Below are 25,974 nucleotides of genomic sequence, written 5' to 3'. Positions count from 1 at the left end.
TCAGGCCACTGCACTCCAGCCTAGGTGACAAAAAAAAAAAAAAGAAAAAAAAGAAAAAACTGAAAAACGAATAGTTGAAGTACCATCTTACAAAAGAAGCTTAAAGAATTAAGTTACACATAAGAAAACTAAAGGGTGATAAACGTTCAAAGTTTCACTGAATCAAAGAATATGATTTTCTAAATTAAGATTATGACTCTGCAAACATAAAATAACACATTTTGTCATAGAAGGGTGTCCAGACTAGCTAAATAACTGACACAAATTCAAATTGATACACAAATTTAGTGGCAAAACACCAAGACAAAAACCTACTTGACAGGCCGGTCACAGTGGCTCATGCCTGTAATTCCAGGACTTTGGGAGGTCGAGGTAGGCGCATCACTTGAGGTCAGGAGTTAAAGACCAGCCTGGTCAGCATGGCAGAATCCCAGATCCACTAAATATACAAAAATTAGCCAGGTATGCTGGTGCATGCCTGTAGTTCCAGCTACTCGGGAGGCTGAGGTTGCAGTGAGCCGAGATCGCACCACTGCACTCCAGCCTGGGTGACGGTATGAGCCTCCATCTCAAAAACAAAAACAAAAAACAAAAAAAAAAAAACCCCACAAAACCTACTTGACCTTCATTCTGCTTTTGTGCCACTCAGTAAGTCTTTTAAAACAAAAAATATTCCAAAAGTACTTTCCTCTTCAAAAATTCAGAATCCTAATTGGAATAGGATTAACTAGCCTGAAACTCTCTAGCTTTCTAAGCTTTTTAAATAGACTCCTTCCAAGTTCTCTTCAGATCTAGAAATTAACTGAAATATGACCAGCAATACCGATAAAACACAAAATATGAGCAACTGGTAAATGTCATTTTTAATAATTTATAGATCTAATATTTTTTGTTTATAATGCATACTAAAAAACAATCTTATATATTTGAAAACATCCTGTAATTCAGATTGGTTATTTTATTGGAATGTGGCATAAACATTAATGTGAGTTAATTAGAAAAGAAAACTGATAAACTTTGCTCAAGTACTACATAGATAAAGTAAGAGGAAATAAAACTAAACTACTTACTTAAAAAGTAGTTTAAGAGTTCAGCTAAATCTGTCCAGGAATTATTTTACTGTAAGAGACTGACACCTGGAAATCACAGGCCCTTCACCAAAGGAAAATCATTAATAAGAGGACAGCATTGTCTCACATACTTTTGGCATTTACCTACCTATAAATGGAGAAGGGACTTAAATGAACTCTTAGTCCATTAGAAGTTTAGAGTTTTCAAAACAAGCCAAAGCAAAACAAAAATATACACCCCAAGAGCAAAAGCAATAGGAACATTAAAAAAATAGTACTGGGAGTAACATGTCTCTACAGAATAGATTTTATAAAGCCTTAATTCCTTGTTTGTAGGATTAACTGAAAATTAAAAAACAGCAAACAACGGCTGGGTGCAATGGCTCAAGGCTGTAATCCTAGCACTTTGAGAAGCTAAGGCAGAAAGATCAGTTGAGTCCAGGAGTTTGAGACCAGCCAGGGCAACATAGCAAGACCCTGCCCTATCTCTACAAAAAACTTTTTTTAAAAAATTAGCCAGGCATGGCAGCATGTAACTGTAATCCCAGTTACTTCAGGGGAGGCTGAGGTGAGAGAATCACTTGAGCCCAGGAGGTCAAGGTTGCAGTAAGTCATGATTACGCCACTGCACGCTAGCCTGGGTGAGAGAGTATTCTCCATCTCAAAAAAAAAAAAAGGCAGGGCACGGTGGCTCACACCTATGATCCCCTCACTTTGGGAGGCCGAGGCGGGTGGATCACTTGAGGTCAGGAGTTCAAAATCAGCCTGGGCAGCATGACAAAACCCATCTCTACAAAAAAAAATACAAAAATTAGCTGGGATGGTGGCACATGCCTGTGCCCAGCTACTCAGGACTTTTAGGCAGCAGGAGAATTGCTTGAGCCTGGGTGGCAGAGGTTACTGTGAGCCGAGATAACATCAATGCACTAAAACCCGGGTGACAGAGTTGACACTATCTCAAAAAACAAACAAGAGCAAACAACAAACATTATGAGGCATTGGAACACAGAAAAATGACTCAAAGTTTTAGGTACAAAACTTATTTAGCTGACCAGAAGTACCTCAAAGATCATAATAAATATGTACAATCTGAAAAAAATTACTAATCTAACATATACAAATTTACCTTTATCTTAGTGTGTACATCAAAGATATCTGGGATGCTACCAAAAATAGTCTTAATCTCCTCTGGTGCAAGGATACGTCCACCACATTGTCCTTCCTCTTCCAATGGTACTTGAAATAGCTAAAGGAGAAAAAAGACTAGTTTAAGTAGATTGTGGGAAAAAGGAAAGACCTAAAATATAGACAGTGATAGAGGAGACATAAGATGTTAATAGAGAAGGAAGTAATAATAAAAAATATTCTCCCTAAATTTGAGACATTTTCCCCATATTTTCTATTCTATTTTATTCTATATACTCTATTTATATACCTGTGCATATGTATATACATATGCTCTTGTCATGAAATGTCATTAGAAGCAAATAAAAGTTCACACAGTTCTGCAATCAATCATTAAAATCGTTAGTATGATACAAGAGTAATTTCTACTTTTGTATTTAAGTTACTAAGGATGAAAGCAACAAGCAATCTGTTGCCTCCAGACATACTTAACACATGTGCTAAATGTTTTAAAATTTTTAGAAGCTTGGCTTGGGGGAAAGACTGGATTTGAAGCTAGAAGATCTGTTTGTATCTACGTTGCTGCTCATATCAACCTAAAAAATAAAAGAAGAAAACTAAGAACTAATAAATGAGTTTGGCAAGGCCATAAGATACAAGGTCAGAACATGCATATGTGTGCACAGACACAAATCAATTTTACTTCTATATACCAGTAACTTACAAATGGAAAATTTAGAAAGTAGTATCACAATAAAAAATCAAAATACTTAAGTATAAATATAATAAAATACGTTCATGATGCTAAACACTACAGTATACTGATGAAAGAAATCAAAGACAACCTAAATAAATGTAGACATATGGTCATGGATTGAAAGAATCAACACAGTAAGAATGTCAATTCTCCCTCAAACTGATGTATAAATTTAATGCCAATCAAAGTTCCAGGACTTTTTGCAGATATAGAAAACCTGATTCTAAAAATTTATATAGAAAGGCTAAAGAAGCTTCTTACTGCAAAGCTGTGGTGTTCTAGATTGTATGGTATTTGTGAAGGGAGAAACATACATAGATCAATAAAACAGGGAATTCAGCAACAAACTCATGCAAATACGGTCAAGTAATTTTAGGCAAAGGTACAAAAGCAATTCAATGCAGGAAGGATAGTCTTTCAACAAATGGTATTACAATACCATCTGCCATAAGCAAAAAATGAATCACAGCCTAAATATAAAACTTTATACAAAAATTAACTAAAATGGGTCACAGACATAAACAAAAAACCTAAAACTATAAAACTTTTAGAAGAAAGCAGAGGAGAAAATCTTCATGACTTAAACTTAGGTAAGGAGTTCTCATACATGATATCACAATCTATGAATGAAAAAACTGTTAAATTAGACTTGAATAAAAATTTACTTTTCTTCAGCAAAAGACACTTGAGAGAATTAAAAAAATATGCTATGAACGATGAAAAAGTATTTGCGAGTCATGTTTGACAAAGGACTAGTATCCACAATATATAAAGAATTCTCGGCCAGGCACGGTAGCTCACGCCTATAAGCCCAGAACTTTTAGAGGACGAGGTGGGCAGATCATGAGGTCGGGAGATTGAGATCATCCTGGCTAACACAGTGAAACCCTATCTCTACTAAAAATACAAAAACAAAATTAGCCAGGCGTGGTGGTGGGCACTTGCAGTCCCAGCTACTTGGGAGGCTGAGGCAGGAGAATGGCGTGAACCCGGGAGGCGGAGGTTGCAGTGAGCTGAGATCACGCCACTGCACTCCAGCCTGGGCAACAGAGCAAGACTCCGTCTCACAGAAAAAGAAAAAAAAAGAATTCTCCCAGCCTGGCCAATACGGTGAAACCCCATCTCTACCAAAAGATACAAAAATGAGACAGCTGTGGTGGCGCATGCCTGTAGTCCCAAGCGCTCAGGAGGCTGAGATGGGAGAATCACTTGAACCCAGGAGGCAGAGGTTGCAGTGAGCCAAACCAAGATTGCACCACTGCACTCCAGCCTGGGCAACAGAATGAGACCCTATCTCAAAAATTCTAAAAAAAGAATTCTCAAAACTCAGAAGGAAACAACCAATTTAAAAGTGGGCAAAAAACACGAAGTTATTTCAACAAAAAAGATATACAGATGTCAAATGAAGATAATACGTTCAACATCATTAGTCTTTGTGAAAATGAAAACTGAAACCACAATGACTCTATCTTTCCAATATTTCTCAGATCTATCCTCTTATCTTCACTGATACTATCCTAAAAAGTTCAGATCTTCAAAATCTCTCACGACTGCTGAAATAGCCTCCAAATTGGTATCACTGATTCCCCAATTTCCCCTCTTCAATTCCTCCTTCAAAGTGAACCAAGTTATCTTTCTGAAATGCAAGTCAGATATTATTGATCTCTCATCTCATAAAAAAAATTATTCTATGGCTTACAGATAAGATAGCACACCGCTCAAAGGCCTGCTCTAGATTGGTATAGGCCATCTCATCTCAACTCTCACGGTATCCATATGTCTACTCCACCCTTGCTATCGATAATACATTGAATGATCACTTGTACTGTTTACTCAGTCTCAGAGACTTCTCATCTATATCTTCTACTTGTACCAATCATATTCATACTTTAAAATTCACTTCATTGTGAATATTCTCACTGTTTTGATTTTATAATAGTAAGGACAAACTAAACATTCACTATATTAAGACCATGCATGTGTCTTGGACCTACCTCTTTCCCTAGGTCTGTTTTTATAAATGCTGGTGATAAACCAGCTCTGACTTATATGATCATGTTGTATGACCATCTGAGGGCTGTGATTCTAGGTTATCTTTGGTCAGCCTTAAGGAAAACGACAGTACAGCTAATCTAGTAACTTTTACAAACAATCAGTGCTAATTTGCAAACTTCTGTCAAAAAAAGGCATTACTAAAGGAGGGAAATTTCGTATGTACCAGTTGCTATTAAATAAACTGTAAAATTACCATATTTTTATTTTCTAGAAAAAAAGTTCACTTCTATCATTACCTTCTGTATGAAGCTTTTTCTGATGCACAACACACAGAAAATTCCAGCCCAACACCTTCCCTAAACTAAACGAGCAGTAAAACTCTCACTTTACAAATCTAATACCTTAACTCCTTTATTATGCTGATACGTTCCATTTGGTAAGTATAATTGTGTATGTTTTATCTCCTCTTCTAGTAAAAAGTTCTTTAAAACAACAAAAAATATATATTTAACACTTAGCATAGTACTTTATATTAATTAGGCATCCAAGTAGTATGTGGAATAAGCCTCCGGATATTTATTTAATTTTGAGGATAAGTTATAATTAAGTTATTCCAAATCCTATCCCCCTAAAAAGGAAAATATCAGTCCTAAAACAAAGTTCTTTAAGGAGAGTATTATCATGGGCTGGGCACAGTGGCTCATGCCTATAATCACAACACTTTGGAAGGCTGAGGCAGGAGGATCACCTGAGCACAGGAGTTTGAGACCAGCCTGGGCAACATAGAAAGACCCAGTCAGTACAAAAAAAAAATTTAAAGAGAGAATACTATCATGAATTTAGGCCACAATCTTTTAAATAAAACCTTTGATGAGTTTATACTAAGCACAGTGGTATGAAACCTTCTCCAGTCTAATAATTTCATGAGCTTTTTTAAAAGGAGTTTTAGTGAATTTAATTGATATGCAAATGAGAATTCTGAAACTTCAATGCATTTTACCATGGCCTGAAAGGATTTACATTTCTAAGCAATAAATGCTACTAAAATACATGAATAGTATATGCCAAAGGGATTTTTTGCTACTCAACCACATTTTGAATCACTATAAAAACTTCAACAAGAAACTCATCTATCTAGCGTGATTTCCCTTGAGAAAGAAGAGCAAAGGTGACTTCAGATAAATCTAACACAGCAAAGAACCTCATAAAACCCTGACTGCTGCTAAACAAATAATTAACCGTGAAAAATAACCTCTCTATGACCATCAAGTAAGAAGTCTTTCCATTTCTTATCCATGCATTTTATCAATGGTACAAGCAACTTAAAGGCTATTAAATTGGACCTTAATGAGTTATTTTGTGAATTCAAATAAAGGTCAATTAAAAACTAAACCCAAATCAGAAACTCCCTATTGTTTTCTATTGAAAGATAAGCTTGGTCTTTTCAACTTCGTTTTCTTAACAGTATGTCAACCTATCTCTTTTATTACCTAAAACAGACTTCTTCCTTCTTTCTACAGATACCAACATAATGACCTATTATTGTCTTTCAGAATCTTAAATTTCAGTTTATTCCTTAATATCTTCTATAATCTCATCCTACAAGGATTCATTAGAGCTGTTTTTCTTCAGAAATAACTTTATAGTACATTTTAATATTGATAAGCAATGAGTTAACATCTATTTATAACTAACCACTGCATATTTCATGTGTCACATGAAATGATTACTGAAAAAAACTACTTATATCAACACTGTTATGCTTCACTGCTATTGTATAGGCAATGTTTTTCACATATATACAGTAGTAAAAGCAATGACTCTTAGAACACATAATTTCAGAAAAAGTTATCTATCGTTTCCAAATATAAATGTAGTATCTTGACAAGGAACCTGCAAAATTCTGAATTAAACCTGATAGATACCCTCTGAGATCACCTACTGAGTTCTGTTCGCTTTAGTTATTAAAAATAATTAATAAAAATAAAAATATTTCTGAATAAATAAAAGGTAATATTAAAGTTATGACATTTCCCTAACAGCAGCTTTTGTCACACATTTCCATTTTTAATTTCCATGTTCAAATTGTATGTTTATATAATTTTCTTGTAAGAAAGAATATCACCTAGATTTTGTTTACTTAGGAACACTGGAACAGAAATCATTTTCCAATCAAACTCATACTTACCTGAATAATTGTTGCCAATATATTAACATAATTACTTTCAGTTTGATAAAGCTCTTTTGCAACTTGCCACCTTGCTGACTGCTTTGAAGGAACTGGAGTGGAGTTTTTAGAAGACTTAGTACAAGACTTTGGGGTGTCTGAAATGTTAAAAGGTGGACAGATTTAATGGAAGCCAAATATAAATACCAAACATAATGTACACTTAACAAGATAAAAAGGAGAGAAAACCTACTGTTATAAATGTACCACCATGCAGATTTCCATTAAAGAAATTTTTTCTCATAGGCTAAGGCCAGAAAAAAAAATGGTCAAAAATATCACTGACTCCAATTGGTAGGCATTCCACTAAATGGCCTGTACTCTTCAAAAATGTCAAGGTTATTAAAAACAAAGAAAGACTAAGGAACTGTTCCAGGTTAGAGAAGACTAAAGAGAGACAACCTAACAAATGTGTATCCTGGATTGGATCCTAGATCAAAAAGAAAAAAATTTTTTCCTTTTGCTAAAAAGGACATTAAGACTTTTTAGGATAACTGATGAAATTTGAAGTCTACAAAATAGTTCATAGTATTAATGTTAATTTCCTTACTATAATAATGTAATAAGTAATACAGTTATTTAAGAAATGTGTCTCTATTATAGGAAACAGACATTTAAGTACTCAGAGCTAAAGGCATATCATGTCTGCAGCTTACTCTCAAACAGTATATATATTAAAAATACACACGCATGTCTGTATTGTATTTGTGTTTAGAAAAAGAGATTTTGACTGAATGAATGCTAAAGCAAACATGGCAGAATATGTCCCTTTGGGAAATCTGGGTAAAAGGTATATGAATCTTTGTACAGCTAAATAATAAAATAGAAAGGGAGAGGTAAAACTACTTACATGTAAAAAGGAGGAAAAAGTTGTTGTGATTACACCATTACAATAACGAAAACTTGTCACATACATATGTCAAAAAGAAGCCCCCCACAAAAAACTCAATATTAACTGAAAATTCTTTGTTAGTTCAAACTATCTTAACGTAATATAAAACAACCAGTATAGTGGAAAGAGGATGCAACAGTGTATTTCATATATATTTCATGAAAGAAAAAAATTTGCAGCCAGGCATGGTGGCTCACACCTGTAATCCCAACACTTTGGGAGGCTGAGGACGACAGATCACTTGAGGTCGGGAGTTCGAGGCCAGCCTGGCCAACATGGCAAAACCTCATCTCTACTAAAAATACAAAAATTAGCTGGGCATGGTAGCACATGCCTATAATCCCAGCTACTCAGGAGGCTGAGGCAGGAGAATCACTTGAACCCAGGAGGTGGAGGTTGCAGTGAGCCAAGATCATGCCACTGCACTCCCACGCCAACTGCACTCCCGCGCCACTGCACTCCAGCCTGGCAACTAAGTGAGACTCCATCTCAAAAAAAAAATATAGAGATACATATCTTTTTAATGTATAAAAGCTTAAAATACATTTTCTTACTGTTAATATGGTTAGAATACTTTAACATTATATATAGAATCACCTAATAGCAAGTTTTTCAATAGGAAAAGGAATATATGACATAAAATAGAAATGGGTGACAACCATAATATATATTTCTAGCATATCAATTTTATTCAATGATAAACAATTTTAAATGCTTTTATATGAAAACAATTATGTACTATAGAGTTCTGAGTATTTTTTTTTGGAGATGGAGTCTCACTCTGTCCCTTAGGCTGGAGTGCAGTGGCGCCATCTCGGCTCACTGCAACCTCCACCTCCTGGGTTCAAGTGATTCACCTGCCTCAGCCTCCTGAGCAGCTGGGATTACAGGCACACGTCACCACACCCTGCTGATTTTTGTATTTTTAGTAGAGATGGGGTTTCACCATGTTGGTCAGGCTGGTCTCGAGCTCCTGAACTCGTGATCCGCCCTCCTCGACTTCCCAAAGTGCTGGGATTACAGGCATGAGCCACCGTGCCCAGTCCGAGTGCTTTTTAAAGAAAACAGAATTCAAAAAAATTTCCCACTTGCCAAACACTATTTTAGGCTACACTCACCAGACCCAGAAGCCTCTGCCATTATAGAATATACTTCAGTGGGAAAAAACTGAGATGCACTGATCTAATTTAATTATTTTGTGTCTAGGCAATGACCTGAAACTAGGGAATCTATTTTATAGAGCGCCTAATATATGAGTATACTTGTCATATCTGTTTACTTCAGTGGTTTATTTTCTTGCCTAAAATGCATATTCAAGTTTCAGTCCTTTATGATCTCCTCTTACCATCCCATGCTCTTGTCCATTATGATTATAAAACTAGTACATTCTCAGATCTAATCATGTTCTCCCTCTCAAGCTGGTTCAACTTTTCCAAACGCCTACTGGACAGTTCTGCCTTAATGTAACTTGGATTTCTCTAAAACTGCACTACCTTCCTCTAAAATATACATTTCCTATCTATTCAATGCCGAGGCAACATTTCTTTCATTTAAATTACTAATTTGCCTTCATCTCTTTTTATTTCCTATTACTTCATTCTACCAATATTTCTCCTGTGCCTCTTACTTTTCTTTCCAACCACCACATACTCTGGTTCAGCACCTTATTATTTCATGACCGAAGCCACTGTAATAGATTACATCATGGTCTGTCTCCAAACTGCCGTCTTTCTAATCATTCTTCAGAACAACTCTCTATGAATTATCTATTCAATCAATTTCTCTGCTGCTCAAGGAGTTTCTAAAATTCCTTGTTGATGACAATATACAGTTCAGATATTACAGTCTTATTTGAAAGTGATCTAATACTAGGCCTCAAATTAACATTTTTAATTTAACTATTACTCTTCCACATTCCAAGCAAACTATCCATTATTCTATCCATGATTCCCTAAAAACTCAATTTGTATGCTATTATCTGTATATTTGCTCCTCTTTATATTCTCAAACTCATTTTAATTTTCTGGGCCAACCTTAAATTCACTTTCAATTCTTTCCTTAAGTATTTAACGAATACCCACTTTATACTAGGATCTGAGAATAAAACACAGAATCAGACAGACAAGGTTCATGTTCTCTTAAAGATTACTTATTTGATGCAAATCAAATAATAAAGAAGTAAACAAGTACTATAATTTCTATCGTAAGAACTACTACTAAAAACAATAACCAGGTCACAGGGTTGGCAGAAAGGAGTGGGGGAATTTAACTTTACAGACAATCCACTCAGACTTCCTTGAGGCAGACAGAGTAACTAACAAAGTCCTGAAGTACAGATGTACTAAAAATATTTGAAGAATAACAAAGATGGTATGACCGACGCTTAGAGAGTACAGGCATTATCAGAGAGCATAGTACCACATGAGATTAGGTAGATGAGGGCAAGATTACATAGGGACTTAAAACCTACAGTAATGCAAAGCCATTAAGTGATTTTAAAGCAGAGGAGTGATATCATCTAATTTATATATTTTTAAAGACTTTTCTAAGTGCTGCATATGCAAAGGCACAAATTAAAAGGGAGAGATTATTTAGGAGACTACTGCAATCATCTAAGAGAGATCCTTTTTACAGAAAAGACTGATGAAGAAGAGCAAAGGAACAGAGGAATTAAGAGTGGCAGAATCAAGAGTTCTAATTTGGTTATGTTAGGTTTAAGATATCTATTAGACATGGACAAGGAAGTACAAAGTAGGTAGCTTGACAGGGAAGAGGACAAATTTGGGAGTTATCAGCATACAAATTTTTTTCAAAACCATATAATTTACTAAGATAATTCAGGGAGAGTACAATAGAGAAGAAACAATGATTCAGGAGGATCATACAACATTTAGAATTGAAAAAAAAGAAGTTAGGCCAAGGAGAACGAGAAATGAGAAAGTAGTATCATAGAAGCAAAGCAAAAAAAAAAAAAAAAAAATGTGTCCATAAAGGAGTAGCTATTCATGTGCTGAATGCATAAAAACTATCTCCCCAACAAGGACTGCAGATCAGCTAGAATGGGTTGAAAGGACAATGAGAATCAAGGAAATGAGACAATAGATCAAGGTATACTGATGTGAAAGCGAACAGAAAAATGGGACAATAAATGAAAAGTGTCATGAGGTCCAGAGGAGATTTGGATTTGTTTCTTAAATCTAGAAAACACATTTGTTTACAGACTAAAAATCAAAACGAGAGGGAAATACTGATAACCAAGGAAGAATTATAGGAACCTTTCTATATCAGTTCAGCACAAAGTGAACTCACCCTCTTCTGACTTCATTCTACCTATTTTCTCCATAATTTATGTGACCTCCCCTGTGATTTTGTTTGCTTTTTGAACAGCACTATCACTCTCTAGTTATATGACCCTGGACAAATTACTCAACTTCTCTGTATCTCAGTTTAGTCATCTGTAAAACAGGAATAATAAAATCTATTATAAACACACAAAATATATAAAGCATTTAGCATGTAGTAAGCAGTCATTAAATTGCAACATTATTAAGCTTAACTATTCATGTGTCTTTTCTCTACAGCTAGAACAAAGGTAATTAAAGGCAAAGACTTCCACATTCACTATATCAGGGATTTATCTACATTCTAACAATTATTCCATTCCACTAAACTTTAAAGACAAGTTTTTAAAAAGATGAATTACCTCCATAGTTAATGCTAGACTCTGGTGTGTTGGAGATATCTAGGAGTGACCCTATAGAAAGGGAATGCTCAGCTGATGGGCGCTTACGGGGAGGAAACGGTGACACGTCTGTCTCTCTTGAAAGCTGAGCAAGTGTTTCTTTTAAACGACGTCTTTTGCGATTGCTGTTAGGGGTATTTAGAGAAAGCATTGACACTGATTTCTTGAGCTCAGGAGTATTTGCCTGTAATCAAAAGCAAAAAAGCTCAATTTACTTCCAAGGTTCTTTACTGAGACAGGAACAAGAGAAAAATATATTTACAAGTCTGACAAAATCTGGATTTGCACAATAATTTTATAACCCTACACTCTACCAGGCAATTCAGAAGTTTCGTAAAACATAATAGTCAAGAGACCACTGTAATTGTCTAACCCTGAGCACCTCGTTTTTCTTCATAGCCACTATCACCATTACATTTTCATCTGTAAACTTGTTTACTGTCTGCTCCTTCATTAGCCCGTAAACTTCACGAAGGCAGGGATCATTCACAGTCTGTTCACTGTATCCCTAGCACAGTGCCTGGACACAATGCTTTCTAATATGTGCTGAGTAACTCTTCATTTTTAAGAGTTCTCTCCCTAAATCTAAAGCACACTTTTTAAACTTTAAGAACTATACATTTTGAAGTCTGAAGAGAACACAATATGGTACTATATAGATTTTACAGAAACAACTCATCTCCAATATTCCACTCAAAGTTATTAAATCCTAAACTAAAGTAAATCTTCCCATAAAGCCTACTTTCATAACTTTATGTCATTTTGGTGAGTGATACCACTCTTCACCAAGATCCACCCTAAAGACTAGATTTTCCTTGACTATATTCTACTATCAAACTCATCTTTTTAATGACATCTCTCCCCTTATCCTTCTTCAATGGCTCCCAATACTTATAGGATAATATCCAAGCTCATTAATGTATTAAAACCTTTATGATTCTATCTATCCATTATCTGTTGGCCTTCCTTCCCACAGTGTATTTTAAATCCATATTAAACTACTTGTTATTTTAATGTACTCTCAAAGCTTTCATACCCTCTCCCAATTGGGGTTCTAATGAATGTCCTTATCTAGTTGTCCTACTAAGTTGGGTCAACATTTATTTGACTGTTTTAATCCCTCCTGAGTCTCTCAGAGTGAGGCTACCTAAAATATATCACTCAACTGCGGCACACATCATTCCCCATCGTAACTATGTACAAATCTATCTTTCCATTAAAAGTCTTAAGTTTCTGAAGATAGCGATGTTCTTGTTCATAATGTTATCACCAAGAATTAGCACAGAACAACATATATTGGGTTAAAATAATACACATTACATTGAATAGTTCCACTTAAATCTACACAGACTAAGATAACTTGATATCCCAATTGTTTTAATCATTCTGAAAGTCCTAAACATGCTCTCCAAATCTTCTGGACAGAAAAGTGTTATTTTCAAACAATCAAGCTCACAGAATAACTAAGGGGTTAAAAGCATACCTTTTCATATAAATACATAGTTTCTCCAGCTCGGGCATCCATTTGAATGCTTCCCCAGAACCACTAGGTGAGAGAAAAAACATTTTAATAAACAGTTTACATTTATTTTATCAGAGAAACTATTAACAGTGTTTTTAAAAACCAACCTCATTCTAGAATTACTTGCCTCTTGCTTGACAACATAAAGTTTCTTTGAAGGTTCAAAGGGAAGATCTTTTACTATATTCTCTTCAACTACAAGGTGAGTGCATCTTTCATCTCCAAGCGGTAAATATTTACCTCCTAAAGAGGAATGCACATAAGTATAGGTAAGCCGAGCTACTTATTTCCAAACTCAAAATTTTTAAGAGGTATATTGACCAGGAAGTGATTAAGCAGGCTTAGGGACTAAAATATATATAACTTTCACATTATGCTAAATTTTACCTTGCATTTCAGTCATTTCTTCCATATTGGTTTTCTCTTCATCTGAAAATCCCAGGAAACTTAAAATACAATCTTGAAATGGAGGAACTTTAAATTCATTTCTAAAGTCATCAATGGCTGCACAGAAATCCCTAAAAACAAAATGCACTCTTCTAAAACCAGTTTAATTTAAATTCAAGTGTTAGGTATATCAATTTACAACCTATAGCAATTCTTAAGGTCTTAGCATAATCTATCTATTGGAACGATTTAACATTTGGTCCTGAAATGTTCACAAAAACTTCAGTTTAAAAAAATTGATGTGTCCTCAGTCATCCCAAAAGTAACTTCTGACAAAATGTGATCACAGATAAGCTTTACAAGAGATTCAAATTTTTTCTCTATTATTTGAAGATTTATATGTGCTGTGTTCCAAGGTTTTCAAGAAATCTAAGTAATGATAACTTTCATGAAATCTTAAGTAATGATGAAGTGCCACAGCAAGAAATCATGAGCTTGGAAACCTAAGCAAAACAAGGCAATAAATTTTAAGCACCAATTAAAATGTAACCAGACAACATAAAATTTTAAAAATATGTAACAAAATCCAAATACCCAGATTTAGCTATTATCTAATAATTTCAGAATGTTCATAATAGTCAAAATTACTTCACAAGGTAAAATCCAAAGATATCAAAGATATCCCTCAATTTTCAATTTTTTAATAATTTTTTATAACTTTGTTCTTCCTAGATTTTATTCCCCAAGCTACTCAGACTGAATTCATTTTTTCTATCTATGAAATAACTTTTTTCAGCACAAGGATTTATCTTTAAACCAGAATGTTTAATTTACATAATGAACTACTGAATTTCTGAACACTTACTGTTCATTCCGCCTTTCCCAAGCTTTATAAATCCATTCTGGCTTCATAATTGGAGTACCTAGACTCACAGCAACCTAAAAATATAAACATTACAATGAATTTTCTCCTTAAATAACTGCATTCAAGGAACTTCTAAACAATTAACATACTTAATTTTTTGCAGTTTTAGATCACTATCTGCTTTGTAACAAAATAATTTAAAAATTAACAAACTGTCTTCCAATCATACAAGTTAGGGTAAAATAACTTTAAAACAAGTTCCATGGTGTCCAAACTGTTTCCTTATTTTATTTTAAATAAATATATCTCTGAAGTTCATCTTCATTAAATTTCTATTTCTCCATTCTTCACGTTTAATTCCTTGAAAGTATGACCCTCAAGATGGCACTACAGAAGAAGACATCTGACTAAGTCACTAAAACCTTATATATGAGTTGAAATATTTAGGGTAAATTGAAGAGTACACTAAAATTATCATTTGCTACACAAATACACTAAGGGAGACTAAGAAAAATCATAAAACTTGCTAAGACATTCAACTACAATCTTAAACTAAGATTCCAATCCTAATAAGAGTATTTTCTCCTTTTATAATATTAACAAGTTAAATCTTAGAACCACTTTATAAGAGCAGAGCTCTGTTCTTATAAAGGGCACTTAGGTGGCCAGGCACAGTGGCTCACACCTATAATCCCAGCACTTTGGGAGGCCAAGGTGGGCGGATCACCTGAGGTCGGGAGTTTGAGAACACCCTGGCCAATATGGCGAAACCCTGTCTCTACGAAAACTACAAAAATTAGCCGGGCATGGTGGTGTGCACCTGTAGTCCCAGCTACTCGGGAGGCTGAGGCAGGAAAATGGCGTGAACCCGGGAGGCAGAGCTTGCAGTGAGCTGAGATGGCACCACTGCACTCCAGCCTGGGCAGCAGAGTGAGACTGCGTCAAAAAAAAAAAAAAAAAAAAAAAAAAGGCACTTAGACAAGAGTGAATTACCTACTCTCACAATTCCTACAATGTTATTCATCTACCAACCCCCACGATCCTAGTCATCTTTCAACACCTCACTCAAGTTCCATTGCCTACTTAAAACTTAACCACTCTTGGCGGGCATAGTGGTTCACATATGTAATCTCAACACTTTGGGAGGCCAAGGCAGGAGGATCACTTAAGCCCAGGAATTCGAAAGCAGCCTGGGTAACAGAGCAAGACCCCATCTTTATTAAAAAAAAAAAGAAAAATTTAACCAGTCTTATGATTTAAAATTTTTTACTAAATATACTCATAGCAAAAATTGAGATTCTGTTCTTTAATTGTGGAAGAAATAGGTAAAAGACTGCTATTATTAAACCCATCCCAAAATAATACTGTATTGAAATACACAAAAATACCCAAGTTTACATACCCTGAATTTTTCTCCTTGTGTACAATTTGCCACCAAATGTGTAACTTTTGAATTAAAGTCTTTTCGAATGACTCCACCCATGTGATGGACCAATGTCACCAATCGGACCTCAAAAGAAAAATTAAGCAACATTGATTTTCTGGTTAATTTGAACAAAATTTTAAACTATGTTTACCACTCATTTAGCATTGACTAAATACTTTCTATTTATAAAATACAGGATTTTTATAAAGCTATTAAATTTTATGTCAAAATAAGTATAAAAAAAGATTAGTTTGCCTATTAACACAGGCAAAATTATAGAGGTGGTATTAGTAAAGATTTCACACAAAAGTAAATTAAACAACCACCTTTCCTATGGCCTAAATACATTGCTTTTTAATACCATACTGTGTAAATATAATGTTTTTTTTTTTTTAAATACCAAGTTTTATCACATCAAGACTCTTCCTACAAAATTAGAGTAATACCCATCAGTTCCAACAACAAAGTATTGTGAACCAAAGAACTTTCTACGAATTCTCTAGGGCAATAGAATACTTTAAGGCTGAACTTGTAGTAAGAAATTGCAATGTATAAACAAAAACTTTAAACAACGTAGCCAATATGGTAACAAGAGAGTCAAACAGAATTGCTATGAAATCTTTCTATTAATTCATATCAAGCCAGCCTAGACAAAACACTGGTCTCTTTATAAGCTGCTTCAGGATTTGTTTCTTCACAAAATTTAAAATCTGGTATAGCCGTAATTTTATCCTTCAATATTTTAAAAAGAAAACCATAATACTAAAAAGGAAAAAAAAAATGCCAATTTTAATTAATTTTGCTATAAAAAATATGCTTTGAATTTGTTTCATAATACTTACTAGTTCTTCTTTTTTCCTAAATCCAGTAAAGCATAGTACTAGATTCATCATACTTGTACAATACAATGGGCGACATGAGAATGGCAAAGGCTGAAAGATACAATTTTAAATGTGAGCTTTCTCTTTAGTAGAAAATACAACACAACTTTCTCAAGCTAAACGTATTTCCCCTCTTGCCATTCAACTTTCCCAATCCAAAGATTTACTGGCATTTTTCAATATGAAACAAAAAAACTGCAAAAAGACAGATTGCAAGTTTCCCAATAAAACTATTTCCCCTGATTCCTTAATCATATGCAATATACATAATCTAGACACACTTTACTCTCAGAAAATTAAACAAATATTAAATGCACTCTGACAGACATGAAGCAAAGTCTATAAGCAAAGTTTTCAGACTCCATACACTACTATAAATGATTCTAATTAATGTTATTAAAAGAGGTCAGAGGCATTTTATAATAAACACTGAGTAAATATAACACATACACTTAAATATTATTCTAATCTTTAAGCTAATAAATGGTGACATTCAGTAAACAATTTACTCAACGGTTGTGGGTGTGTGTGTGTATAAAAGAAAGAGAATGGTTTAAAAACAATAAAAGAATAAACTTGATTTTCATCATTATATATGATTATTTTTCAAAATTTGGTCTTTTAAAGTTTATTTGGGTTTTGAAACCAACCACTCCAAATCAAAATGTTAGAGAATTAAAGGTTAACATGTGCTTAGTATTACTAACATGTATAACAATAGAAGTACAAAGACGTAAGCAATTTTAAGTAAATAAGGCAAGCTTAAGAATGCCAAGACAGCCAAATAGGCCCTAACTCTCATACAACTCATATTGAAATGCTGTTTAAAAACAAAAAGCGGCTGGGCACAGTGGCTCACACCTGTAATCACAACACTTTGGGAGGCAAAGGCAGGTAGATCACATGAGGTCAGGAGTTCGAGACCAGTCTGGCCAACATAGTGAAATCCTGTCTCTACTAAAAATAGAAAAGACTTAGCCAGGTATGGCGGCATGCACCTGCAGTCTCAGCTACTTGGGAGGCTGAGGCAGGAGAATCGCTTGAAACCGGGAAAGTGGAGCTTGCAGTGAGCGGAGATCATTTATTTATTTATTAAATAAATAAATACAAAAAGCTAAAATAATTTTCGAATTTTAAGTTATACAGTAACTGATAAAAATGGAACTGTGGCATCTGTTCTGTGTTGAGAAAAATAAAATTTTACGTATATGTATGAATTTCTGGAACCCAAGTTTAAGCAAGCAATCTTCTCTAAGACATTGTGATATTAAGATTGTGTATAGGCCGGGTGTGGTGGCTCACACCTGTAATCCCAGCACTTTGGGAGGCCAAGGCGAGCGGATCATGAGGTCAGGAGATCAAGACCATCCTTGATCTCCTGGTAACACAGTGAAACCCCGTCTCTACTAAAAGTACAAAAAATTAGCAGGGCATGGTAGCGGGTGCCTGTAGTCCCAGCTACTCAGGAGACCGAGGTAGGAGAATGGTATGAACCCGGGAGGCCGAGCTTGCAGTGAGCCAAGATCACGCCACTGTACTCCAGCCTGGGCGACAGAGCAAGACTCCGTCTCAAAAATTAAAAAAAGACTGTGTATATGTCTGTGTATATGCATATGTACAGTTATCATTATTTAACTTTAAAGGCTTTAGCTTTTCACTACTAAGTTTAAAATGGAGGAATTAAAGGACCACATTAGAGTAGCTACTATTATTCCTATTCTAAATATTTTACTCTCAACAATCAATGAGATTTTTCCAAATAAATTTTTTGCTAATTAAAATTCATTAATAAAAATTTAAACTTGAAAAGTCATAATAAATGTATATGCTTACCTCTCCTTTTTGTGAACAATTTAATACAATTGGTGGTCCAATAACTCTACAGTCAGCCTTGTAGAGGTCATTAAAGACAGAATCCTGAAAGTCCATGACTACGAATACATTTTCAAATTCTGGAGAATCCAAACCTTCAAATTCTTCCACTGACTCCATCTTTACAAAGCCCACTTTAATGTCCTTTTAATCACATAGTTAGCAGAAATAAAAATTATTTATATATCAAATAATCCATCTGTCTCGCTAAATAAGGCTTAATTCAATATCAACTTTAACATGTTTATATTTGTAGAAAGTAAGTTTCAATCACACAATAATCAGCATTACACTTAATGAACAACCATATTTCTTTATGTACTTACATTTTTACATATACATATCTCCATTCAAATTAAGTTCTTAAATTTTAAAGATCAATATTATAAAGGCATAATTCTGACTTTTTACTTATTAGTCATAAATCATCGAGTATGCATAAGTTCCATAAAATTAGAATGCTAAAGTTTTTAAGTACATGCATTTTGATATCAAGATGCATTAGAAAGATATCCACTACTGACCAAGAAAATGATACCATACATAAAGTTCTTATTGTATAAATTAACTATCTTCAGAAAAATAGGAAAACATTACTATACCACTTAATACTTACAGAAAGGAAAATGAGCATAATCATTTTAGTAGACATGTGAGAAATAAGAGAAAGATGTGCAATATGTAGCAGCTGTAGCATGGCAAATGTAGGACATAAAAAGGCAAGTTACTTACAGTAAACACTTTATACATCCACGAAAAATAATGAAGATACTGAAGTATCTATATAACTCTTGTAACTCTTGTGTTAAATTAAAAATAAAAATGAAAAAAATTTAAAAAAACTCAAAATGGGTCAGTATTTGAATTTTATTTGCAAGGCTAGTGTGATGTGCTAAATTATGTACCCCCAAAATTCATGTTGAAGCCCTAACCTAGAATGAAGAATGAAGCCCTTAGAATGTGACTATATTTGGAGATAAGGACTTTAAAGAGGTAATTAGGTTAAATGAGATCATATGGGTGGGCCCTAATCCAATCTGGTGTCCCAATAAGAGGAAACTCCAGGGATGCAAGGACACATACAAGAAAGGCCATGTGAGGACAGCAAAAGGAGACTGCAAGCCAAAGCAAGAGGCCTCAAGGGAAACTAAACCTGCATACACCTTAACCTTGGACTTCTAGCCTCCAGAACTGTGAGAAAAGAAATTTCTACTGTTTAAGCAATTAACTATGTGGTATTTTGTTACGGCAGCCCTAGCAAACTAAAACACCTGGATTCCAGAATTAGATTATTTCATATGCTGAAGCAAATTCCCTGACTATAAATTACCGTGATTTATAATTTTGGAAATACAGCAAGAATTTAGACTAAATATAAAATTAATGAGAAAAATGAAGCTAAGGAGTTTAAAAGAAAATTATCAGATCTTTGTAGATTTTGTGTCATTTAAAGTTAATAATGAAATCCTTATAAAGTAATTTGGTATTATTTAAAATATATGCTACAGTTTTTTTTAAAGTACACCCGAACACCGAATTTTTAAAGTATAAAACAGTTTCTATTTGTTAAGCTTCAGATTGCACAAAATACACCTTGTGCCTAATTCCAATCACCAGAAAGCAGAATAATAATCAAGGGAAGTGCAGCATGCCACATGCAATGAGTTGCTTTGACCTACCATATTAATAACACTTTTTATTAATTTTTCATCCGATTTTCCAGGGCAACTTTCTTTTATCTTTATAACAGGGACTTCCATTATTTTAACAGTCTGTGGAAAAGACACTTAAGTATGAGGTTAAGAAAGCTATGAAACTATTAACACACTGATGGAAGAAAAATTGCATTACAAAAAAAAAAAAAAAACTAAACTAAACTAAACCCTAAAACTCCATACCTTTAAGGCTTTTATAAGTTCTTCTTGTTTTCCAGCTTCTTGAACCAATATCACTCTTGTTTCAATCTGAGGCATCTCTTCTGTTAAAATTTAAAATGTTTCAATATGTTTATCATGTATTAACATCACAATCAATAGCTCCTTATCGCTCTTTTGGCTATATCTGGTATGTATTACATCTTTGAGGGAATCATAACTTTCTCTAAATTTAATAGAACTCAACTCCCAACTTATAAAAATATTTGGCTATATATCACTTTAGAGAGAGAGAAACGATATTGTAGCAGGGAATAGAAACATCATTCCTCCTAGCCAGAGAATGCGCTATCTTACATAGTTATCCTCAACAGTGCATACAATTTTAGGAAAGACCCATTTATAAAGTGGTAAAGGAAAAAGTAGCTCTTCACCTAACTAATCATGACTGTGTAACTTCTAGCAAACAATGTTGTAGCTAGACCGCCCTCACATACAGAAAACGGAATATCCAAATTAAGATGCCTCCCTTTTCAAAGCTGCAAAGCATACAAATAATCCAAATAATACTCAGAAAAATGACATAGTTTAAAGGAATTCTGTCAACAAATATTCACTTAATACCTGTGCTCTAGCATTACAGTTGGTATTAAAATTAAATCATAAGAAAGTCACTAGTAAGTTTGGAATTGAAATTGATTGTTTTAAAGCAGGTAACAGGTTTACCTTCTACATATGAAGTAGATTCAATAAGTAAGTTTTCCTTGGAAATCTCAGTAACTTTAGAATCAAAAATGGAAGAGTCTGCCAAGCTAGTCCTCCCAGTAGTGGATGTTAATACACTATTTTCAGCCATGATTTGTATTCTTCTAAATCAGCTGAAAAAATAAAATTTGAATAAAAATACATAAATATGGTCATTGGGCAAAAATAAGTATTAGAGGCTCTTCTGTACCTAGAATTTATAAAAAGTATTATTACCCATTTTTTTAATGAACCAAAGAAAGTCACTGAACTTCTCTGAGCCTCTTTTTCTGTAAAATAAACATACTAATACCTGACTCACAGGAATATAATAAAAATAATGTATCAAAAGCACATAGAACATTACTAGACATACAACACTCAACTGTAATCATAAATATTATTCTACCTCCCTTCTCCACACCTTTGCCCTCAACCAATTTCTCTTCCTATATTCACTTGTAACACCACCATAACACACCTCCCACAAAAATCCCAGCCGAAAATCTGAGATCTATCCTTATTCTTTCCTCTCCCACATTTCCCTCCCCAAAATTCCTATCAATCCTACCTCAAATATTTCTGGGATCTGGCCCCCCTTCTCTATACGCTCAATACCACAATGGTCACTTGGTCTAATAAAACAGGTCCACACAACTTTACCATCAGTTTCTTTAGAAATCATTCTCCACACGGTTTTCAGGAATATGCACCTAAATACAAACGTGACCATATCACTTCCCTGCTTAACAACTTCTGTGAGTCCTCCTTATATGTCCAAGTCCAAATTCACCACCAAGTTCACAATTTGGTCCCAGCCTAACTATTCACCCTCACCATCTGTAACTCCCCCAGTCCCTATACAATCTATGCAACAGCAACAATGAATTTTTCAGCTATTTTTCACACACAAATCATAATTTACATCACATCTATTTGCATTTAGTGCACGACTCTCCAGCTAGCTTGTCTTCTAACCCCCAATCCATCACTCTTGACTCATACTCGGTGGATGTCTCTAAACCTCTCCTGTATAATTGGGCTGCTCCCTTGTCAGTATTTTCGTAATTCTTTAAAAACACCTCTACCCTAAAAGGTTTGACAAAACAATTATGCATTGATGAGTGCCAATATAACTCTGGACTATGAAAGAAAATCCTTTTTTAAGTTTTCCAGTACTTAAGAAGAGTTTAAAAGCTAGACAGGGAATAAAAGGTTTAACAGGTTTTCATCAGGGTGGGTTCGGTGGCTCACATCTGAAATCCCAGCACTTTCGGAGGCCAAGGCAGGAGGATCACTTGAGGCCAGAATTTCAACACCAGACTGGGCAACATAGCAAGACCCCATCTCTACAACAAATTTAAAAATTAGCCAGGTGTGGTGGCAAGTGCCTATAGTAGCTACTCAAGAGGCTGAGACAGGGGAACCACTTGAACCCAGGAGTTTGAGGTTGTAGTGAGCTGTGATCCCACCACTGCACTCCAGCCTAGGTGATAGAGCAAGATCCTGTCTCTCTAAAAAAAATTTTTTTAGAGATTTTTATCAATTTTCAATAAGTCAACTTTACTGAGAGAAAATTTCTAAAATATTAGGCAAATATACAGAGGACCCACCTTTAACAAGAGCTCCATGTCAGACTTTCCCCTTTCCTACTTCTTCAGATTAATAAAATATACAAATACCTTCCTCTAGAGTCTTAGCAAAGTAACAGTTTAAACTGTATGCTGTGAAGAAACAGTAAGGTATCATAACATCATTTTTGGATGCTGAAAATAAGGAATGTAATAACCTGCACACTAATAACAGCACAGGTCTTATCGTGTCATGTGACACTTCAAAATCAGGCAACTCAGCTTCCTGTCTCAGCCCTGCACATAGCCAGTGATGGAACACACGTAGTACTACAACTCAAATCTAGTTAATATGAAAACTGATTAGATGTCTTAAAGTGAACAACAAACAACTATTCTCATGTAATATTCACAATATGGATATTTCTTATTGCTTTACCATACATCCATGTCAATTATTATTCTAAGGCTCTCCAAAGGAGCGGTCCAATAATTGTAACAATCTTAATTTAGAATCAATGATAAATTCTATCCAGCCCTATTATTTTAAGTCTTCTACACTCAACCCTTTCCAATGAAAATGCATTAATGTGGCTTTCATTCGAAGTCCCCTTAAAAGGTGGTTTAAAAAAAAAGTCAGGAGATGAGCTAACCTGCTTTAAGGACTGGAGGAGGGAAATCAAAAATATCATTTGAAAGGCCGGGCGCGGTGGCTCACGCTTGTAATCCCAGCACTTTCGGAGGCCAAGGCGGGCGGATCACAAGTTCGAGACCAGCCTGGCCAACACAGCGAAACCCCGTCTCTACTAAAAATACAAAAATTAGCTGGGCGTGGTGGCAGGCGCCTGTAATCCCAGCTACTCAGGAGGCTGAGGCAGGAGAATCGCTAGAACCCGCGAGGCGGAGGTTGCAGTGAGGCGAGATCCTGCCACTGCACTCCAGCCTAGGTGACAAGAGGTAGACTCCGTCTTAAGAAAAAAAAAAAAAATTGGGCCGGGCGCGGTGGCTCAAGCCTGTAATCCCAGCACTTTGGGAGGCCGAGACGGGCGGATCACGAGGTCAGGAGATCGAGAGACGATCCCGGCTAACACGGTGAAACCCCGTCTCTACTAAAAAATACAAAAAAAATAGCCGGGCGAGGTGGCGGGCGCCTGTAGTCCCAGCTACTCGGGAGGCTGAGGCAGGAGAATGGCGTAAACCCGGGAGGCGGAGCTTGCAGTGAGCTGAGATCCGGCCACTGCACTCCAGCCTGGGTGACAGAGCAAGACTCCGTCTCAAAAAAAAAAAAAAAGAAAAAAAGAAAAAAAAAATTGAAAATATTTACGTTTTTCTCCTATGCATCCCTCTTTAAGAGGGAGCACAACAAATGATCAAAAGCAGATGATTAATAAAAGGGAGGGAGCGTAGCAGATGATCAAAAGCAGATGATTAATAATTAAAATTGTCCCTGATGACACTGTATATGATCAATTTATTGCCAAAACAGCTTCAAAATTTATAGAGAAAAAGAGATGCATGGTAACTTGATGACTAACATCCAACAGTCTGATTAGAAATTGAAATATATTAATCACTTTTTTTCAAGTTACTGTATTCCAGAAGCCTTTAAAATAAGCACAATAGGATCAGTGTTCATAAACCTACACGGCTTCTCACCCAAGAACAGACCCAAAGAGCTTCTAGCTAAACACACTATAACACATGCCCCCTTTTATCCCAGAGATAAAATTTGCCATGTAAACAAACATTCAAGTTTCCTTTTACTTAAATACTTTTTAGGTAATCATCTTCCAAGGTGAAGGACTAAAATGCAATCCTGGGTATAATGGTGGTGTTATTAACAATAACGTTACTATTAACAACTGACATTTACTTAACGCTTAATACGTGGCAGACATTGTCCTAAACCTTTTAATCTCTGCAGTAATCCTAAGAGGCAAGTACTATTATTATTTTCAATGTATAGATGAAGAAACCTAGGAACAGAGAGGTTAAGTAACTACCCCTAAGTCAAACTATTAGTAAGGGGTAAAAGAGGTATTCAAAGCCGGGCTGAATCCAGAGGCTGCGCCTTTAACCACTAAGCCAGACACATCTGTGCCGGGTGGCTGGGGAGGAAGAGGGGCGGATGGCCTGGATTTATCTTGCAAAAACGAAAAACTAAACTTCCCGCAAAGAAGCCAGGATGAATCCTAGAATAAAACCACTGCACACTCTGAGATAAGCCCCCAAAGGCTTCAAGTGCCGGCCTCCAGAGCCACAGGGCTGCGCGGCTTGCCAAAATCCCTTTCCCAACTCCCTCCCTTCACCCACACTCTTCCGTCCAAAAGAGCCAACAGGTGAGGGCGAAGATGCCCAGCAATACTGGGGGCTTCGGGCTCCCACTCCGCGTCAGGGCCCAGCTGCTGGGGATGGGGTGCGGCGAGGCAGTTCCCGGAGCCGGGAAGCCAGAGCTGGGGCGCTCCGGAATTCGCGGTCACTAGGGGCGGGGACGTCGACCGCAGGCAAAAGAGCCCTTGGCTCTGGAGCCGCTCGCCCACTTGCACCTCCCTCACTCACAAAGAGTCCTTACCACCCTCAAAAAAGCCCTAGGACTTCCAACTCTTCAAAGGCCGACTCCTCTCACAGATACCGCCATTCCTTGCCGGCCGCCGCCACAACCGATTCAAAAAGTAAGCTGCTCTCTCTAAGAGCCATGCCGATTGGCGTGTGATGTCAACCTCTTTCCCATAGGCCGGAGTCTCCAGAGGGCCGGTGATTGGTCGACGCTCTTCACCTCCCGGCAGGCGCCGCTTGATTGGTTGTGCGTGTGTTTCAAATAAGCCCAACGGCTCGGACGTCGGGTCGTCAGGAGTTTGCAGGGAAGTGCCCGGATGTGGCCAGGAGGTGGCGGTGGTGGCTCCTGAGCTCTTATAGGAGTAGCAGGTGTTTCTGTGACTACCGCGTATTTACTCAGTAAACATCCTATTTCCTGAGGAAAGTTTGGGTGGATTCTCCTCGGCCCCACCCAGCTTTTTTTTTTTT

At 35.9% G+C, this 25,974-nt stretch overlaps 1 protein-coding gene and 1 non-coding gene across 6 annotated transcripts in view; one reads left to right on the top strand and one right to left on the bottom strand.

Annotated features, from left to right (window-relative positions):
* Positions 1 to 25,696, bottom strand: part of ECT2 (epithelial cell transforming 2) — a 71,711-nt gene extending 46,015 nt beyond the window's left edge. The window contains exons 1-15 of one of the 5 annotated variants that reach the window (XM_050778283.1): positions 25,523 to 25,696; positions 22,993 to 23,103; positions 21,362 to 21,513; positions 20,660 to 20,739; positions 20,441 to 20,533; positions 18,723 to 18,905; positions 16,851 to 16,940; positions 15,985 to 16,092; positions 14,583 to 14,656; positions 13,718 to 13,848; positions 13,458 to 13,573; positions 13,292 to 13,354; positions 11,770 to 11,992; positions 7,136 to 7,272; positions 2,197 to 2,316 (exon numbers count right to left, since the gene is read on the bottom strand). In XM_050778283.1, the coding sequence (XP_050634240.1) occupies positions 2,197 to 2,316; positions 7,136 to 7,272; positions 11,770 to 11,992; positions 13,292 to 13,354; positions 13,458 to 13,573; positions 13,718 to 13,848; positions 14,583 to 14,656; positions 15,985 to 16,092; positions 16,851 to 16,940; positions 18,723 to 18,905; positions 20,441 to 20,533; positions 20,660 to 20,739; positions 21,362 to 21,491 (1,548 nt within the window). In that variant the 5' untranslated portion in view covers positions 21,492 to 21,513; positions 22,993 to 23,103; positions 25,523 to 25,696. The remainder of the gene's footprint in view (positions 1 to 2,196; positions 2,317 to 7,135; positions 7,273 to 11,769; positions 11,993 to 13,291; positions 13,355 to 13,457; positions 13,574 to 13,717; positions 13,849 to 14,582; positions 14,657 to 15,984; positions 16,093 to 16,850; positions 16,941 to 18,722; positions 18,906 to 20,440; positions 20,534 to 20,659; positions 20,740 to 21,361; positions 21,514 to 22,992; positions 23,104 to 25,522) is intronic. The other 4 variants (XM_050778284.1, XM_050778286.1, XM_050778285.1 and 1 more) reach the window with 4 other exon arrangements.
* LOC126949503 (small nucleolar RNA SNORA72) lies at positions 4,857 to 4,987 on the top strand. The gene has a single exon (XR_007723782.1). It is a non-coding gene; the product is annotated as a small nucleolar RNA SNORA72 (small nucleolar RNA).
* Positions 25,697 to 25,974: the final 278 nt, after the last annotated feature.

This window comes from Macaca thibetana, chromosome 2 (genome assembly GCF_024542745.1).
Source record: "Macaca thibetana thibetana isolate TM-01 chromosome 2, ASM2454274v1, whole genome shotgun sequence".
Lineage (NCBI taxonomy): Eukaryota > Metazoa > Chordata > Mammalia > Primates > Cercopithecidae > Macaca > Macaca thibetana.
The sequence above is the reverse complement of the archived record's forward strand: the minus strand, read 5'-3'. Positions and strand labels throughout refer to the sequence as shown.